The sequence below is a fragment of the Neoarius graeffei genome, chromosome 21, assembly GCF_027579695.1.
Source record: "Neoarius graeffei isolate fNeoGra1 chromosome 21, fNeoGra1.pri, whole genome shotgun sequence".
NCBI lineage: Eukaryota > Metazoa > Chordata > Actinopteri > Siluriformes > Ariidae > Neoarius > Neoarius graeffei.
In genome coordinates this window covers 47,284,026-47,303,842 of record NC_083589.1, presented here as the reverse complement: position 1 = coordinate 47,303,842, position 19,817 = coordinate 47,284,026, and the positions used below count along the sequence as shown (strand labels likewise).

The 19,817-nt window shown below is 41.1% G+C and overlaps 1 protein-coding gene across 4 annotated transcripts in view; it reads right to left on the bottom strand.

The window, feature by feature from the left end:
- Positions 1–19,817, bottom strand: part of grip1 (glutamate receptor interacting protein 1) — a 766,317-nt gene that overhangs the window by 111,596 nt on the left and 634,904 nt on the right. For all 4 annotated transcript variants that reach the window (XM_060903259.1, XM_060903262.1, XM_060903263.1 and 1 more), the window contains exons 8-9: positions 10,694–10,841; positions 10,015–10,184 (exon numbers count right to left, since the gene is read on the bottom strand). In XM_060903259.1, the coding sequence (XP_060759242.1) occupies positions 10,015–10,184; positions 10,694–10,841 (318 nt within the window). The remainder of the gene's footprint in view (positions 1–10,014; positions 10,185–10,693; positions 10,842–19,817) is intronic.

Sequence of the window (19,817 nt, the reverse complement as noted above, 5' to 3'; positions counted from 1 at the left end):
TATTTCACGATACGGACCGACCTTAAGCTGGTAAATAATGTTCCGTGTGTTATTTAATAGTTTTGATGTCTTCAGTATTGTTCGACAATGTCGAAAATAGTCCAAATACAGAAAAACCTATGAATGAGTAGGGGTGTCCAAACTTTTGATCGGTACTGTATGTATACCTGTGCACAAGCAGAAAGCATTAACCAACTGGAAAATTTCCTCATTTCCACCCCATTGTGCAATGTCAGTAAGATGCATACCTGGACCAAAATAACTATAGCAGCATGTCCAGGCAGAAAGCAACACTGACAATCCCATATTCCTGGGACACTTCGACTGGTCTGCAAACCACTGGACCTCAATTCCATTGAAAATTTGGGTTGATTTGGGACTGTCGCTGACACGCCATAAACTGCTGAATTGCACACCCTTATTTGGACGAGTGGGCTAAAACGGACATAATCTCAAGACACTAATGGAATCCTCATCTGACAGGACTGCTTTCTAATTAAGCCAGAGAGAACTGAACCCAAGTATTAGGAAAGAAATTTCGCATTTCTATTTTAGTGGACCTGCTGTTCCAAATAATCCTGTCCAAATCATGCCTGAATTGTTAAAAATAACATTTACATCATCGAACGCAAAAAAATAAAAAAAATTAAATCCACGTTCAAAGACTCCATGTTCTTTTAGTCACCTAACATAAACTCATTAAAATGTCATTTCTAAACCTTTTTGACCTAATGACCCCTACGCTTCATGTAGGAAAAGGGCTCTGATTAAATGGCAAACATTACATTCACATTTGAATATGAATATATTCTAATTTAATATACAACCCCGATTCCAAAAAAGTTGGGACAAAGTACAAATTGTAAATAAAAACGGAATGCAATAATTTACAAATCTCAAACTGATATTGTATTCACAGTAGAACATAGACAACATATCAAATGTTGAAAGTGAGACATTTTGAAATTTCATGCCAAATATTGGCTCATTTGAAATTTCATGACAGCAACACATCTCAAAAAAGTTGGGACAGGGGCAATAAGAGGCTGGAAAAGTTAAAGGTACAAAAAAGGAACAGCTGGAGGACCAAATTGCAACTCATTAGGTCAATTGGCAATAGGTCATTAACATGACTGGATATAAAAAGAGCATCTTGGAGTGGCAGCGGCTCTCAGAAGTAAAGATGGGAAGAGGATCACCAATCCCCCTAATTCTGCGCCGACAAATAGTGGAGCAAGATCAGAAAGGAGTTCGACAGTGTAAAATTGCAAAGAGTTTGAACATATCATCATCTACAGTGCATAATATCATCAAAAGATTCAGAGAATCTGGAAGAATCTCTGTGCGTAAGGGTCAAGGCCGGAAAACTATACTGGGTGCCCGTGATCTTCGGGCCCTTAGACGGCACTGCATCACATACAGGCACGCTTCTGTATTGGAAATCACAAAATGGGCTCAGGAATATTTCCAGAGAACATTATCTGTGAACACAATTCACCGTGCCATCCGCCGTTGCCAGCTAAAACTCTACAGTTCAAAGAAGAAGCCGTATCTAAACATGATCCAGAAGCGCAGACGTCTTCTCTGGGCCAAGGCTCATTTAAAATGGACTGTGGCAAAGTGGAAAACTGTTCTGTGGTCAGACGAATCAAAATTCGAAGTTCTTTATGGAAATCAGGGACACCGTGTCATTCAGACTAAAGAGGAGAAGGACGATCCAAGTTGTTATCAGCGCTCAGTTCAGAAGCCTGCATCTCTGATGGTATGGGGTTGCATTAGTGCGTGTGGCATGGGCAGCTTACACATCTGGAAAGACACCATCAATGCTGAAAGGTATATCCAGGTTCTAGAGCAACATATGCTCCCATCCAGACGACGTCTCTTTCAGGGAAGACCTTGCATTTTCCAACATCACAATGCCAAACCACATACTGCATCAATTACAGCATCATGGCTGCGTAAAAGAAGGGTCCGGGTACTGAACTGGCCAGCCTGCAGTCCAGATCTTTCACCCATAGAAAACATTTGGCGCATCATAAAACGGAAGATGTGACAAAAAAGACCCAAGACAGTTGAGCAACTAGAATCCTACATTAGACAAGAATGGGTTAACATTCCTATCCCTAAACTTGAGCAACTTGTCTCCTCAGTCCCCAGACGTTTACAGACTGTTGTAAAGAGAAAAGGGGATGTCTCACAGTGGTAAACATGGCCTTGTCCAAACTTTTTTGAGATGTGTTGTTGTCATGAAATTTAAAATCACCTAATTTTTCTCTTTAAATGATACATTTTCTCAGTTTAAACATTTGATATGTCATCTATGTTCTATTCTGAATAAAATATGGAATTTTGAAACTTCCACATCATTGCATTCCGTTTATATTTACAATTTGTACTTTGTCCCAACTTTTTTGGAATCGGGGTTGTACGGTAAGTAACAAACAAAGTACATACCCTGAAAGCACCATTAGATATAACAATTTCCCAAAGGAATTTATTTTCCACCTGAAACTCAATTGGTGTCAAATGATTTGATACACAGTGCACTCGATAGCTTTCTTGTATACCCTACGGCAGGAGCACACAGAATGAAAAACAGCCATTTGATGGTGTTGGAAAGCCTTAATTATTCCTATCATGGAAACAATTTGAAAAAGGAGGAAATTATTTGGGTCTGAGGTAGACGAAAAAATTAAATTACCTAAATACTAAAGACAGGAACCACTGCTGCGGGTGAGCTAATAAAAACATACGAGACAGTAAAGTTTAAAATGAAATGATGAGATCACTTTGTATTTCTGACTGAAACAGACTCTGTGTTTTGGTGTGATTTTTGGGGTTGGGAGAGAGTGAAATGAAATTTGACATGATTTTTTTTTTTTTTTGGTGGGTTATTTTTATCCTTGCCTGGAGACATAAGTAAAAACCAGAAGGTATTTAGAGCAACAGGAAAAGTCAGTGCAGATTAGTGGAACAATAAGATAATTTTTTCTTTTCCATGATTGATAACTAATGAATCATGTACCATAATAGGAATTATTATACAGATAGGACATTTTTTCAATGGAATAAAAACGTGTTCTATTCCCTTCTAGCAGGTTTCATTCATTTGGTTTGATAGCATGCAAGATTTTTAGCATATCGCTTATCCTACATGTATTACATCACTCTACCCAGTCGAGAATGAGCGTTGAATATGGTTTACGATATTGCATGGTTGTCAGAGACGTAAAACTTCCACGCTAGCAAGCGACTATGACAATTTGTAAACAAACATGGCCGCCAGGTTTGCTTCGTTAAATACGGAAGATTTTGAGAGAATTTTGAAAGAGAAAGACGTGGCGAACACCCGAAAGGAATGGGTATATAATAATAATAATAATAATAATGGCTTTTTTCTTTTTTTTTCTCATTCATTTTTTATTTTCCAAACACACAATTAAATACAGCAAATAACATGTTATATAGCCCAATAAATGTAATATATGGTTTTCCCCCAGACAAAAAATGACTATTATTCCATAATGGGGACGATTTACACCATATGTTTTGGAAGTTTATGAATCTTTCTGTCGCCCTGAACACTTGGATCATATATGACAAAATTGGACCATAGTGTAACGCACATTTCTTGATAGTCACACCTGTTAGAAGAAAATCTTTTAATCTAATTGGTGCTATTAGCTCTTCTTCAATACTTTTCCATGATGAAATATTGTCCTCACATATCCAGTACCTGAAACTTCTTAGTATAAATGCCCAGTGATATAACTTGAAATTAGGACAGGCCAGTCCTCCATCCATTCTGCTAACCTGAAGAGCTGACCATTTTAGCTGTGGTCGTTTACCATTCCACATATAACCTCTTAGCAACGCCTCCAACTTTTTCTAGTACCTGGCTGGGGGTGCGAGTGGGATCATTGAACTTACAAAGTTAATACGGGGTAAAATGTTCATTTTGATGACTGAAATACGGGCCGGCACTGAGCTTGGTAAATGTCTCCATCTGTTTATATCCTCTATTTTTTTCAAAATAGTGGAGTAATTCAGTTTCGCCACTGAACTAGGGGAGGTATTTATTCCAACACCCAGGTATAGGACCTCATTTACGACATTGATCTGGACCGGTAGGGATACCTTGTTTTTATCCATATTAATGAGCATAAGAGCAGATTTGGAAAGATTTACCTTGTATCCTGAAAGATACCCAAATTGCTCCAATATTGTTAAGACGCATGGAAGTGTCTGCTGGATATCTGCCAAATAGACCAAGGTGTCATCCGCATAAAGAGATATTGAATGTGATGTTGAACCAATTGTAATAGGAGAGATTATGGGGGAGTTTCTAATGAGGTGTGCCAGGGGTTCTATGGATAATGTGAAAAGTAAAGGAGACAGAGGGTCCCCCTGTCTTGTGCCTCGTCTTATATCAAACAACTCTGACATGCCTCCCCCAACACACACTCTGGCTGAAGGATTGGCATATAAAGTCTTAATCATATTTATGAATTTATCCCCAAACTTGAATTTTCATTGTCCTCCAGAGAAATGGCCATTCCAGGCGATCAAACGCCTTTTCAGCATGTAAAAAAAAAAGTAAGCCACTGTCTGGAGGAAGTTTATGAGATGCACTGAGTATGTGTAGTAGTCGACGGGCATTATCAGAGGCTAGACGCCCCTTCATGAAGCCTGTCTGATCAGGGCTTATAATGTACCCTATTACTTTCCCAAGTCTACTAGACAGCATTTTGGAGAATATCTTGAGGTCGGCATTCATCAATGATATCGGACGGTGATTGACACACTCCAAGGGGTCCCTACCAGGTTTAGGAATGACTGTAATCAGGGCTGTGTTTAGGTTTCTATGAAAGGCACCTCTTTCAATAGCATAGTTTAGAGTATCTAACCACATTGGTCCAAGTATATCCCAAAGCTCAAGATATAGCTCAACCGGTATCCCATCTATGCCTGGTATTTTGCATTTATTTGTAGCTTTTACTGCTTTAAGTAATTCCTCCAATGTCATGGCAGAATCTAAATATTGGATATCTTCTGCTGTTAAAGTACGGCGCTCTATTCCACTAAAGAAATTGGAGAAGTCGTTTTCTGTGGGCGTTGGTCCACCTGTATACAGGTCCTCATAAAAATCCTTGAAAGTCTCAGCAATTTCTTCTGTTGACGTCATCATTCCCCTTCAAACACACCTAATAGCTGGTATCACTCTTCTTGATTCCTGCTGCTTAAGAGTTAATGCAAGCAAATGACTTGGCCTACTACCTTCAGCATAATATTTGTGTTTGGTTACGGTATGTGCATCATGTATTCTACCCTGCGTCTTAGTAAGTCGTTCAACTCTGCCTGTTTTGTTTTAAGCTGGTTTTCTGTTGACATGGAGTAATTTTCCTTAAGATCATTCTCCAGGAATTTACAATCTTCCTCGAGGATGTTTATCTTTTGAAGTCTACTTTTATGTAGGTGAGAACTGAATCTTATGGCATTATTCCGTATGAACCCTTTGGCAGAGGCCCAAATCACAGTCTTATCTGAAACACTATCTTTGTTAAGATTAATAAATTCCTCCAGGCCTGATTTTAATTGTGCTATAAATTGTTCATTTTTTAAGAGAGAAGAATTAAATCTCCACCTACTAAACCTATTCTTGATTCCACCATAATGAAAAGTAGAAATTAAAGGGTTGTGATCTGATATATGCCTGGGTAAGATCTCTACAGCTACCAGGTGTGACAGACTGGATGAAACAAGAAAGTAGTCTAATCTTGAGAAGGTTTTGTGTCTCGAAGAGAAGAAAGTAAAGTCCTTAACTGAAGGATTGTGCACCCTCCACACATCCATCAAATTCAAGTCAGCTATAAAGAGGTTAAGTGCTTTGGAAGCAGAATCTTGAGAGCTGGATATAGTTGAGGAGGACTTATCAAGATTGTGATCCACAAATGCATTCATATCTGCACCAATATAAAGTTGGTAATCATTAAGTTTCAATAACTGTGAAGTAACTGTTGGGAAAAAAAAAATCAGCCTCGAAAGTAGTTGGGACATATAGGCTTACAAAAGCAACCTTTTTGCCTCCAATGGAAGTACAACAGAATGCCACTCGTCCTTCATCGTCAGAGCCAGTTTTTTCAAATGTCAGGTTAATACAACATCTCATTAAAGGAACAGTCCACCGTACTTCCATAATGAAATATGCTCTTATCTGAACTGAGACGAGCTGCTCCGTACCTCTCCGAGCTTTGCGCGACCTCCCAGTCAGTCAGACGCAGTCAGACGCGCTGTCACTCCTGTTAGCAATGTAGCTAGGCTCAGTATGGCCAATGGTATTTTTGGGGGCTGTAGTTAGATGCGACCAAACTCTTATGCGACCAAACTATAATGACAGGCGTACTAACACCTTCTGCGCACTTCGGCAGCGCATTGATACCTGAGCTCCGTATCAATGCGCTGCCGAAGCGCGCAGAAGGTGTTAGTACGCCTGTCATTATAGTGCGGACTTTCCATAGCATAGAAAATCGCTACGTTTCAATTTGTGTAACTGAACTTGTTTCATATCACTGGTCATATAAACCTATGTAAACAGGAAAAACGCGGAAGAGTTTGGTCGCATCTAACTACAGCCCCAAAAAATACCATTGGCCATACTGAGCCTAGCTACATTGCTAACAGGAGTGACAGCGCGTCTGACTGCGTCTGACTGACTGGGAGGTCGCGCAAAGCTCGGAGAGGTACGGAGCAGCTCGTCTCAATTCAGGTAAGAGCATATTTCATTATGGAAGTACGGTGGACTGTTCCTTTAAAATCATAGCACCTTTTGTACGAGTGCCATCAGATGCAGCTACCTATTTTTAATATGTATTTATGTAACAAACGAGGTAACATACTAAAAAATAAGTGTCTTAAGAAACGAACTTATAGAATAGATGCAGCTACCACTGGTTTATACAACCTATTTTGAATTCTAGTAACATCATTGGGCCTCCGATATGTTTCTTGAAATAATGCAATATCAACTTTCTTCCTGCGTAAGAAATCTAATATTTTAGTACGTTTATAGGGAGAATTTAGTCCTCTAACATTGAATGCCATAATAGAAAGATTCTCTGTCTCTGTGTTAATAGTTCCCTGGGAAAGTGTGTTAGTGGTGGAACCTTTCCCTAACCCCCCCGTCCCCCTCTCCCCTTCCTCCCTTTAAACTTAGCCATCCGTGAGAGTCACTCAGCAATGTCAAACACTGAACCCCAACTAACCCCCCTAACTGAACTATACCCTACTTTATATCTAAGACAGTAGTTAAAATAACAAATACATATAAAACAAAGAACATTTATAGTAGCCTTATAATAACTCAGGCTATTTCTCCAACAGGAGAGGATACCTACGAATCCAAACCAAAAAGTATGGAATCATAACCAAACTCAATTTGAATCTTTGTTGAATACTGAATATCTGAGATTATTCCAAGTAGGGATTGAAAATAAGATTCTTAAAAAAAAAAAGGGAACACTCTTTCAGTGGAAAAAAGTAGCTATGACGGCTAAATAGCCATCCCATCTAACTAAAATTATCCCCATGCACTTAAAATTAAGTGAATATTCTCAGCGATGGTTAATTATTAACAAAGTAATTCAGTAAGTGCATAACCATTACTCACAATACTCAATATAACATCTACTAGCTGCAAAAGACAGTTAGCTCACCGCTAGTTTGTCCATGATGCTAGGTTAGCCTAGCCAAAACAGAGTTCCTATCTCCCCTCTTGTTCCTGCGAACCAGGCATTTCTTCTTCATCCGCCAGCACCAATGCTTTCAGGGTTTCGTTGGCTTCCTCCGCCGAGTTGAACGACATCTTCCTGCCCTTGTAATTCACTTTTAGAATCGCTGGATATATGAGATATGCATCAATCCTCTTCTGCCATAACTTGGCTCAAATTTCTTTATACTTCTGTCGTTCTCACGTCGTCCCTAGGCCATAATCAGCGAAGAACTGTAGCTGGGTGCCATCAGTAGGGTGCATCAGTTGCCCTCACTTTCATAAAATCTGATGCGTTTTTGTTTGGGTGTTCCTTTTCACCAATAAAGACATCCTGTAAAAATTTTTGACCATATTCAAAAGTCTAATGGTGGCACCATGAGGTTCATTTTTTGCTAAAAAACACTTATTTTATGCTTTCGGGTAAGGTTTGAATCACAATGTTGGACTCCATTTATTGATTTCTTGTGACCCAGAGATCATGTTAAGAACCTTTGCAAGGGATTGAGAAGCATTAATGTGATTCATAATACATTTGTATTGTTTAAAAGTAGCTGAACAATGATTCAATGAACAGCTAAAACTCAAACTCATCTCATCTCATTATCTGTAGCCGCTTTATCCTTCTACAGGGTCGCAGGCAAGCTGGAGCCTATCCCAGCTGACTACGGGCGAAAGGCGGGGTACACCCTGGACAAGTCGCCAGGTCATCACAGGGCTGACACATAGACACAGACAACCATTCACACCTACGGTCAATTTAGAGTCACCAGTTAACCTAACCTGCATGTCTTTGGACTGTGGGGGAAACCGGAGCACCCGGAGGAAACCCACGCGGACACGGGGAGAACATGCAAACTCCACACAGAAAGGCCCTCGCCGGCCACGGGGATCAAACCTGGACCTTCTTCCTGTGAGGCGACAGTGCTAACCACTACACCACCGTGCCGCCCTAAAACTCAAACTGTGCTTGATAATATATTTAGAATATGTACTAAAAATGTGGATCTAAGATATTTGGTATACTCTATAAGGTGCCATAATGTTTCATGAAAAGTGATCGAAATTTTGTCATAAAAGTCATAAAATAGCAGCTTTTTCCATAACTTTGAGCTCCTGGTGCCACCATTAAACTTTTGAATTTTGTCAAAATATTTCACCCAGTGTGTTTTCTTACCAAAAGGAACATAAAAACAAAAATGCATCATGATCGGAGGAACTTTTCATTTTTAGGGGGCAACTGATGCACCCTAGCCATCAGTGTACGTTGGTTTCGCCTTCCTCACTCCTTCTAGAATCGCCTGTCGATCGGTGTACCTTAGCAGCTGGAAGATCATGGTCTGCGGTCTGGAAGTATTGGAGTAGATCCGATGTGCTCTTTCTATCTCGAGTGGGTCAGAGCTCAATTGTGGAATCCAAGTAGGAAGCATTTTCTGAAGGTAGGCTCTTGGGTCATTCCCCTCAACTCCCGTTGGCAAACCCACCAATCTTACATTATTCCTCCTGGAACGATCCTCCAAGTCGTCAAACTTTCTTTGTAGTTTTGTGACCTCTGCAGCACACATGCCAGTCTCTTTCTCGTTCTTGCTCAAGCTAGCCCGTATGTTATCCATTTGGTTGAAGATAGTATCAAACTTTTTGCCATGGATATCCACCTGTTCTTTTAACGACTGGAGGATGTTTCCATTCTCTGCCAGATGCTTCTGTATGGGATCGAGAGCTTTCTCCAATGATTCCTTCAGCATAAACGCAACCGTATCCTGAAATGACTCCCTCTTGGTCGTCATTGCTTGTTTGATTAACATAGCAACGTCCTCCGTGGTGTCGCTTGCCTGAGGTCGTTTTTCCTTTTTGGTCGAGGCTTGTTCTTTCTTGGAAGCCATAGCGTAAATAAAACGTTCCTTGTCTAAAATGAATATGTAGGTAATCTTTAAGTACTTTTAACACTAAAATAAGGGGGTTTCGTTTGAGAGCTCAGTGCACCGCTGCCGTCTTGCCTCGCGCCTCGCCGGAAGTCCCTTGGCTGGCTTTTTTCATGGTATATCAGATATATTCCATTCAGCTAGCATGATATTGAACGAGTCTTCATTCAATATACCATGAAAAAAAGTCAGCCAATATTATTTAAATATATGACCTAATGACACAGCAGTCTCACATGTTGACTGTTTTTGCTGATTTGTTGTCATCTGGGCTCTGTGTGTGTGTGTGTGTGTGTGTGTGTGTGTGTGTGTGTGTGTGTGTCTTACCGTGATCTGAGGCTTTAAGGGCCAGTCTAGTCTGGTGATGGGGAAGGATCTCCATTTTGACATGCTCACAGGCGCTGGCTAGGAGCTGGGTGGCTTCAGCCAGCGTGCAATACTCCATGCTTGTGCCATCTACTGACAGGATATGATCACCAGCATGCAGTGCCCCGCACCTACACAAAGCAACCACATCACTTCCTGTCCCATGCCTAGCGTCTTCTGAACTATATGGTGAATTTGCAAACAAATCATCTTTCTGTTCTCCACACAGAAGTATAAAAGTACCTGTTCAATAATGCAGAGAATGACTGCATAAAATGTTCTCATGTCTGATGGAGAATGATAATCTATGAAGCTTTAATCGCTAAGATTCCTCCTGGGAACAAATGCCTGAATCATCCAAAACATTTCAGACACTCGAGCTTTTACTCGTTCAGCAATCTGCCATCTTCATTATTCTTACAGGCTTTCTTACAGCCTCCAGAACAGATGAGTTATTGAATATCTTTAATTAGTCGCTTAGTGCTATGCACGGCAATCTGTCCAGAAATTTCATAGTTGAACACAGATGTATGAATCTGCATTTCTCTGCTACGTTGATCTGGTTCAGATAACCATGACGTGATGCGAGATGGAAACCGGGGTACAAGCAGGCTGTGGATGGAGGGCCCTGAGGGTTTACCTGTCAGCGATGCTGGCTGGCTTGACCTTGTCAATGATGATGACCTGCTTGTTGCAGTACATAGAGGTAGACAGAGCCACTCCCAGGCTGGAGCCCAGAGGCTTGGCTACTTCCACCAGGAGAGGACCAGAAGCACTGGCTATGGAGTCTGTGTGAAGGGACGTGAAGACAGGACAAACTTAAAATGGACATCTGGGATAGAGGTCATACAGATAAAAGCAGATAATGTTTCACGGTCCCTCACTCCTCGTGGTTGTCAGCAAATAACTTCTACTTCACTTTCATAAAGCTAATGTGAATCTTGCTAATGTCACATCGCTCATTGCACGACTTCTACTTCAATCGTCAGCGAAATGCATCACTGGACAATCCGGCTTTCGTTAATAAAGCTGACTTCAGTCCAGTGACTTCCCGCATCACTGCCAGTGTGAATACAGTCGAGGAGGAGCTTTACATGGAAATAATTCTGTCTCAGCACAGAGTTTCTTTTACAGTGAGGCTGCTACGTAATTGTCTCCAAATTTGCCTCATGTGGACAAGTTTATACACGAACAGTGACTTTAACAGAACCACAGGTTGGAGTTTAGTGTCATTATGCAAAAGACAAAGCCACAATTTTGTTTGTCTATTATACATTCATCTGATCTTAAAAAAAGTTCTTATTATACACAACTGAAGAAATTTTCACTTATTTATGATGTTTCGATGTCTTTCTTAGCTGACATCTTGATCACATCTAACGCTTGGCGTCTCTCGCCACTGCCGGATGGTGCACGTGATCAAGAAATCAGCTGATCCCACGTATGGCTGAGTTGGTATGTCCCAACGTCCCGATTCATGCAGCTGTCATTCAGCCGTACATGGGATCAGCTGATTTCTAGGTCACGTGCACCATCCGGCGGTGCCCAGAGACGCCAAGCGTTAGATGTGATCAAGATGTCAGCTAAGAAAGACATTGAAATGTCATAAGTAAGTGAAAATTTCTTCAGTTGTGTATAATAAGAACTTTTTTTAAGATTAGTAATCAACCGACTGGATGAAACTTTTCGAGATTATACACTGAGTGCAGAATTATTAGGCAAGTGAGTATTTTGACCACAACATCCTTTTAATGCATGTTGTCCCACTCCAAGCTGTTTAGGCTTGAAAGCCTACTACCAATTAAGTATATCAGGTGCTGTGCATCTGTGTAATGAGAGGGGGTGTGGTCTAATGACATCAACACCCTATATCAGGTGTGCATAATTATTAGGCAACCTCTTTTCCTCTGGCAAAATGGGTCAGAAGAGAGATCTGACAGACTTTGAAAAGTATAAAATTGTGAGATGTCTTGCAGATGGATGCAGCACTCTTGAAATTGTGAAGATGTTGAAACGTGATCACCGAACAATCAAGCGTTTCATTGCAAATAGTCAACAGGGTCGAAAGAAGCGTGTGGGGAAAAAAAAGGCGCAAAATAACTGTACATGATCTGTGGAAAATCAAGCGTGAAGCTAACAAGCAGCCATTAGCATCCAGTTCTGCTATATTCCAGAGTTGCAACATTCCTGGAGTGTCAAAGAGTACAAGGTGTGCAATACTGAGGGACATGGCCAAGGTAAGGAAGGCTGAAAAACGACCACCACTGAGTAAGGCACACAAAATAAAATGTCAAGACTGGGCCAAGAAATATCTTAAGACTGATTTTTCTAAGGTGCTGTGGTCTGATGAGATGAGAGTGACTCTTGATGGGCCAGATGGATGGGCCTGTGGCTGGATCAGTAATGGGCACAGAGCTCCACTCAGACGCCAGCAAGGTGGAGGTGGAGTACTGCTATGGGCTGGTATCATCAAAGACGAGCTTGTTGGACCTTTTCGAGTTGAGGATGGACTCAAACTCAACTCCCAGACCTACTGCCAGTTCCTGGAAGAAACCTTCAAGCAGTGGTATAGGAAAAAGTCAGCAGAACATCATGATTTTCATGCAGGATAACGCTCCATCTCATGCGTCCAAATACTCCACTGCGTGGCTAGCCAGTAAAGGTCTGAAAGGTGAAAAAATAATGACATGGCCCCCTTGTTCACCTGACCTAAACCCCATAGAGAACCTGTGGTCCATTATAAAACGTGAGGTCTACAAAGAGGGAAAACAGTACACCTCTCTGAACAGCGTCTGGGAGGCCGTGGTTGCTGCTGCACACAATGTTGGTCGTGAACAGATAAAGAAATTGACAGAATCTATGGATGGAAGGCTTTTGAGTGTCCTCATGAAGAAGGGTGGCTATATTGGTCACTGATTTGTTTTTGTTTTGTGTTTGAATGTCAGATATGTTTATTTGCAAATCTGGAGTTGTCATATCAGTGTACCTGGTGAAAATAAATAAGTGAAATGGCTACACATTTGGTTTTTATTAAGTTGCCTAATAATTCTGCACAGTGAAAGTTACCTGAACACATACATATTCTCCTAAAATGGCCAAAACTAAAAACACCCCACTCTAACTTCCATACATATTCAGCTTTGATATTTATGAGTCTTTTTGTTTGATTGAGAACATAGTTGTTGTTCAATAATAAAACTAATCCTCAAAAATACAACTTGCCTAATAATTCTGCACTCCGTGTACATTCATTTGAGTTATGCTTTGCAATGTTTATTTTGTATAAAGTATGTATTTACTTCTTATTTTGCACTTGGGCTATTTTTCTTCCAAAAAAGAAGTTTATAGCTCATATAAAGACAAATTTCTGAAGACAAACTCCATGTTCAGAAGCTACTGTAGGATAACTATAACTGCCTGAGGCTAACTTGGAACTGTTGAGCCTTTTGAGGTTCTTTTTTTTCCCCCCTTCCATTCACTCATCTTTAGTAAGCATTTTATCCTAGTCAGGATTAGGACCAATCACAGGAACACTGGGCCAAGGAAGGACTACACCAGTCCATCAGAGGGCACCAAGCGCGCGTGCACACACACACACACATCCCAAACCTAGGGGCAATTTAGCATAGCCAATCTGCAGTACCAGTCAAAAGCTTGGACACACCTAATTCAATAGTTTTCCTTTATTTTTATGAATTAAAAGACACTTCATGTCTTAAAGTAATGACGGATGTCGTTTCTCTTTACTTAGTTGAGCGGTTCTTGACTTACTACAGTTCTGGAATAGGGCTATTTACTGTTTACTATTTACTGTTCGATTTCAAATGCATTAAGAAGGCAAGAAATTGCACGAATTAACTTTTAACGAGACACACCTGTTCAGTGAAAAGCATTCCAGGTGACTACGTCATGAAGCTGGTGAAGATAATGCCAATAGTGTGCAAAGCATCATCAAGGCAAATGCTGGCTACTTTGAAGAATCTAAGGGTGTTTTCACACCTGGTCCCCTTTAAAGGAACCAGACTCAGTCCTCTTTAAGTGGACCAAAAAGTGGACCAACAGAAAAAGAACTCAGTTCTTTTTGTGTTCACACTGTGAATTTATTACAAAGAGGACCGGGTTCACTTTCTGGTCCAGTTAAGCTTTGATGGGGCCTCAGTCCTCTTTCTGTTCACACCAGGTCCTCTAGAGCCCTCAGACCCCCAGTGCACGGAATTCTGGGTAATTTTCTCTTGAATCAAAATGTCTGCTGCCATGCTTGCCCTGCTGTATTCTTTGATCAAAATAGTGCGGATTAAGGAAAATAAATTTATTCCAGTGGCTGTGGTAAGTTCCAAAAGGAAGTTGAGTTTCCCTGCTACAGTCACGTGACCAACTACGGCAAACGAAGAAGGTTAAACTACAGTGAAAAAGGCGAAGTGAACCCGGTGCGCTTTTTGTTCACAATGCGCAGATTAGGCGAACCGTACCGTTGATTTTTAGCGAACTGTACTGAGACCACCTCCTGAGGTGGTCTCAGTTCAGTTCGCTTTAAAGGGGTCTGGGTACGGTTGGAGTGTTCACATTATGCGCAAAAAATGCCGAGTCATCGATCTGAGTTCGGTTAGATGGCTGAAAGGGACCAAGTGTGAAAACACCCTAAAATATGAAACATATTTTGTTTCACACTTTTTTGTTTACCATATCATTCCATATCTGTTCCAGATGTTATTTCATAGTTTTGATGTCTTTAGTATTGTTCGACAATGTAGAAAATAGTCACAATACGGGGGGAAAAAACAACTCTGGATGAGTACGGGTGTACAAATGTTTCACTGGTACTGCATGTGCTGCTGTTTTTGGGGAGGAGGAGGAAACTTACATGGAGAACATTTAGTGGTCTACAAAACCCTGATGTCGGCCCACTGTCCCCCCCATACGCAACCTCTGAGCACAATTATTCAAAGACATAGTGTTAGCTTTCATTGCTATATTGATGATGTACATTTCAGGGAAAAAAAACAACAAACGGATGACTGACACCAGGTTAATCATGCTGAGGAAAGTGTAAAGCTGATTAGACACTGGGTGCTAAATAACTTCCTCCTATTTAATTACGACAAGACAGAAGTAGTTTTATTCAGACTACAACCCCGATTCCAAAAAAGTTGGGACAAAGTACAAATTGTAAATAAAAACGGAATGCAATAATTTACAAATCTCAAAGACTGATATTGTATTCACAATAGAACATAGACAACATATCAAATGTCGAAAGTGAGACATTTTGAAATTTCATGCCAAAGATTGGCTCATTTGAAATTTCATGACAGCAATACATCCCAAAAAAGTTGGGACAGGGACAATAAGAGGCTGGAAAAGTTAAAGGTACAAAAAAGGAACAGCTGGAGGACCAAATTGCAACTCATTAGGTCAATTGGCAATATGTCATTAACATGACTGGGTATAAAAAGAGCATCTTGGAGTGGCAGCGGCTCTCAGAAGTAAAGATGGGAAGAGGATCACCAATCCCCCTAATTCTGCGCCGACAAATAGTGGAGCAATATCAGAAAGGAGTTCGACAGTGTAAAATTGCAAAGAGTTTGAACATATAATCATCTAAAGTGCATAATATCATCAAAAGATTCAGAGAATCTGGAAGAATCTCTGTGCGTAAGGGTCAAGGCCGGAAAACCATACCGGGTGCCCGTGATCTTCGGGCCCTTAGACGGCACTGCATCACATACAGGCATGCTTCTGTATTGGAAATCACAAAATGGGCTCAGGAATATTTCCAGAGAACATTATCTGTGAACACAATTCACCGTGCCATCCGCCGTTGCCAGCTAAAACTCTACAGTTCAAAGAAGAAGCCGTATCTAAACATGATCCAGAAGCACAGACGTCTTCTCTGGGCCAAGGCTCATTTAAAATGGACTGTGGCAAAGTGGAAAACTGTTCTGTGGTCAGATGAATCAAAATTTGAAGTTCTTTATGGAAATCAGGAACGCCGTGTCATTCGGGCTAAAGAGGAGAAGGATGACCCAAGTTGTTATCAGCGCTCAGTTCAGAAGCCTGCATCTCTGATGGTATGGGGTTGCATTAGTGCGTGTGGCATGGGCAGCTTACACATCTGGAAAGACACCATCAATGCTGAAAGGTATATCCAGGTTCTAGAGCAACATATGCTCCCATCCAGACGACGTCTCTTTCAGGGAAGACCTTGCATTTTCCAACATGACAATGCCAAACCACATACTGCATCAATTACAGCATCATGGCTGCGTAGAAGAAGGGTCCGGGTACTGAACTGGCCAGCCTGCAGTCCAGATCTTTCACCCATAGAAAACATTTGGCGCATCATAAAATGGAAGATACGACAAAAAAGACCTAAGACAGTTGAGCAACTAGAATCCTACATTAGACAAGAATGGGTTAACATTCCTATCCCTAAACTTGAGCAACTTGTCTCCTCAGTCCCCAGATGTTTACAGACTGTTGTAAAGAGAAAAGGGGATGTCTCACAGTGGTAAACATGGCCTTGTCCCAACTTTGAGATGTGTTGTTGTCATGAAATTTAAAATCACCTAATTTTTCTCTTTGAATGATACATTTTCTCAGTTTAAACATTTGATATGTCATCTATGTTCTATTCTGAATAAAATATGGAATTTTGAAACTTCCACATCATTGCATTCCGTTTTTATTTACAATTTGTACTTTGTCCCAACTTTTTTGGAATCGGGGTTGTACAGGCAGTTCGAAGTAAGCTTTCTGATAACGTACAAACTCTGCATGGCTTTTCGGTTACATCTTGTGCAGCAGTGAGAGACCTCAGTGTGATTATTAGCTCCAGTCTCTCATTTGAAGCTCATGTAGATAATCTCAAACATTTCTAATACGAGAAATATTATGCTGCTCCACAAAGCAGAAAAACTAGTTTATGTTACTGTTACCTCAAAATTGGACTATTTTAATGCCTTGCTCTCTGGATGTTCCAGCTGGTGCATAAACAAGCTCCAGTTAGTTCAGAATGCAGCAGCTAGAGTCTTTACACTCTCTCTCTCTCTCTCTCTTTCAGCAATCTTAGTACTGTTTAACTTTATAATATACAGCTATGGAAATGTAATGCCTTATATCCAGTGTCATCCAGAAGAGGATGAGTTCCTTTTGGGTCTTGTTCTTTTCAAGGTTTCTTCCTCATGACAGCTCAAGGAACCTTTTTCTTGTCACTGTTGCCTCTGGTTTGCTTATCTGGGATCTAAATCGATATCTGGATTTCTTTTTTTTTTTTTTAAGATATTTTTTGGGCTTTTTTCACCTCCATTGGATAGGACAGTGCAGAGACAAGAAACGAGCGGGAGAGAGAGACGGGGAGGGATCGGGAAACGACCCCGGGCCGGAACCGAACCCGGGTCCCCGGACCCACGTCACGGCGCCCCATCCACCCGAGCCACGACGCCCCCGATATCTGGATTTCTGTACAGCTGCTTTGTGACAATATTGTTAAACGCGCTACATAAATAAAACTGAATTGAATTGTATAGAACACACAATGCTCTCACAATTTAACCAGGGATGCTGGCGCTATGAGGTAGCAACGCAACCTGCTGTACCACCCTGCTGCCAAACCTTTGGGTTTTAATTTTCATAAGATCGTTTCTTATTTTGATATTCCAATACTGTGTAGATACATATATCTGGAGAAGAAATTCCCATCTGTGACACAGGATATTTTCTCCTAATTTGAATAAAAAGGGCAAGGAGGTGGCATCTCGAAATGTCCAGCAGCAGTAATTAATGCAGTAACTGATAACAGCCTTAACCATGATGGCTTGGTTCAAGTTGAAACAAAAGAAAGACCTGGTTACACCATACATCTGAAATACAGAGCAAGTGGAGAGAATGAACACAAGTATACACACACACAAACACACACACAAAACAATCTCACCATATGCTAGCACCACATCCCAATTCTCTGAGCAGGCGTGGAGTCACTTGCTACCCATTATGAAAAAAAGTTGTGGCAAAAAGTGTGAAGTAAATAGGAACTCCGGCAATTTCAAAGCACTTCTCATTTAGCACAGACTTAATGGTGAAATCCAGCAGTCCAAAACAAAGGCTTTTGTCTTACAAAATAAACAAAGCACCCTGTGTTGCTTTCCAGAAGACTGGATCAAGACTGAAAGTACAGTAAGAGTAGAAAAACATCACATGTTTTAGGTATCATGTATAAATGATGACCTAAATCCAGTAATGGAGGACATGGGTAGGTCACCGAGGTATGGCACGGTAAACACCTCATCCTCCACTCCAGATCAGAGGCACTCGGGTCTGTTGATGATACTTAAAGGAGAACTGAAGGCAAATTTTTTTATTATCAAAATTCTATTTATCTCATTTTATTAAATATAGGAATGCATTGTTAATAGCTATTTTGTCACTGCTATAGCAAGTTAGGAGTGTTTGAAATGTATGTGATATAATCAGTCCATATGTCCAAGCAACGGCCGTAAACGAGATTCGTTGAGACCTGTGCGAGACATCGTAGGACGGAAGTAAAACGTACAGCGGAAATCAAAGTGACCGACATCTGCCAACGTTGTCAAAAGACGCGCGCGCCCTCTTTCGAATGCTGATGTCATCAAGCCGGAAGTTTTGTTTGTTTTGATGGCAATCTGGAAAGTTTGAAAAAAGTAGGCAGTAATCGTCATTTAAACTCGTTTTTGTGCAAGATTTCGTTTGGAAAACAGCTTTCAAAATGGCGGCACTGACACCTGGCTGACATGTCACATTTCGAAGTCTTGCACAAGTCTCACAAAGATCGCGCGGATAAGCGACGCCTGTCGTGGACCAAACAAACTAAATTCAACATGGCTAAAACCCGAATAGGTCGATAAGTATAATATTTAATCGCAATTAGTTGCCAATACGAGTCGCGATATACCGTAAGGTTACTAAAACTGAAAACGTAATTGAACAACATGTTAATTAAGAAATAAAGCAAGTTTAAAAATGACTTCAGTTCTCCTTTAAGTATAGCGAGTGAGACAGTACCTAAACTGGCGTTTGCTTCAATCACAAGGTTGAGAAATCTAGTTATAGTTTAAAGACTGGGTGTTCAAAGGCAGCTTCTTTCTTATGGCCTGATTACAGCCAAAGAACTGATTTTGACATTCTGGAAGAAGGAGGCTCCCACTTTTAAGATGTGGCTCAAAGAAATGGCCGACGCCCTGCACCTTGAAAAATTAGGGTTTGCTCTGCGGAACAGAGAGCTGCAATTTAATAAGCTCTGGCTGCCCTTCGTCTGTTACCTTAAAAATAACCCATCCCTGACTTTCCTCGCATAAGTCATTGTCCGCGATCACTTTTTTACCTCATCTCATCTCTCATCTCATTATCTCTAGCCGCTTTATCCTGTTCTACAGGGTCGCAGGCAAGCTGGAGCCTATCCCAGCTGACTATGGGCGAGAGGCGGGGTACACCCTGGACAAGTCGCCAGGTCATCACAGGGCTGACACATAGACACAGACAACCATTCACACTCACATTCACACCTACGGTCAATTTAGAGTCACCAGTTAACCTAACCTGCATGTCTTTGGACTGTGGGGGAAACCGGAGCACCCGGAGGAAACCCACACGGACAGAACATGCAAACTCCACACAGAAAGGCCCTCGCCGGCCACGGGGCTCGAACCCGGACCTTCTTGCTGTGAGGCGACAGCGCTAACCACTACACCACCGTGCCGCCCGAGGGCATACGTACTTTTGTTTATTTA